Raw genomic sequence first — 301 nt, forward strand, 5'->3', positions numbered from 1 at the left:
GCAGTAGCTCCAAGCTTGGCTCTGAGGCCGTCGTTCCCGGGAGCCGCAGCCGGGCCGCAGCAAGTGACGGCGGTTCCGCAGCCCATCCAGCCCCAGGGAACCGGGCCAGGCGTCGTCCCTCCGGGGCCCAATGGACAGGGTCTTCCGCTAACGAATGTAACCCTGGCACAGCCCGGCATGTCTCTGCCTCAGCAGCCTGGCCCGGCCGCCGGCGCTTCTGCGACGCAGCAGCCTCAGCAGTTCGCATATTCCCAGCCTCAGATTCCGCCGGCGCATTTGCTGCCGGTCCAGCCCTCCGCCC

At 69.1% G+C, this 301-nt stretch overlaps 1 protein-coding gene across 1 annotated transcript in view; it reads left to right on the forward strand.

Annotated features, from left to right (window-relative positions):
• Window positions 1-301, forward strand: part of TSC22D2 (TSC22 domain family member 2) — a 56,983-nt gene that overhangs the window by 1,089 nt on the left and 55,593 nt on the right. Inside the window, exon 2 of the mRNA XM_006753467.2 lies at window positions 5-301. Within this exon, the coding sequence (XP_006753530.1) occupies window positions 5-301 (297 nt within the window). The remainder of the gene's footprint in view (window positions 1-4) is intronic.

Source organism: Myotis davidii, unplaced genomic scaffold, assembly GCF_000327345.1.
Source record: "Myotis davidii unplaced genomic scaffold, ASM32734v1 scaffold2011, whole genome shotgun sequence".
Taxonomy (NCBI): Eukaryota; Metazoa; Chordata; class Mammalia; order Chiroptera; family Vespertilionidae; genus Myotis; species Myotis davidii.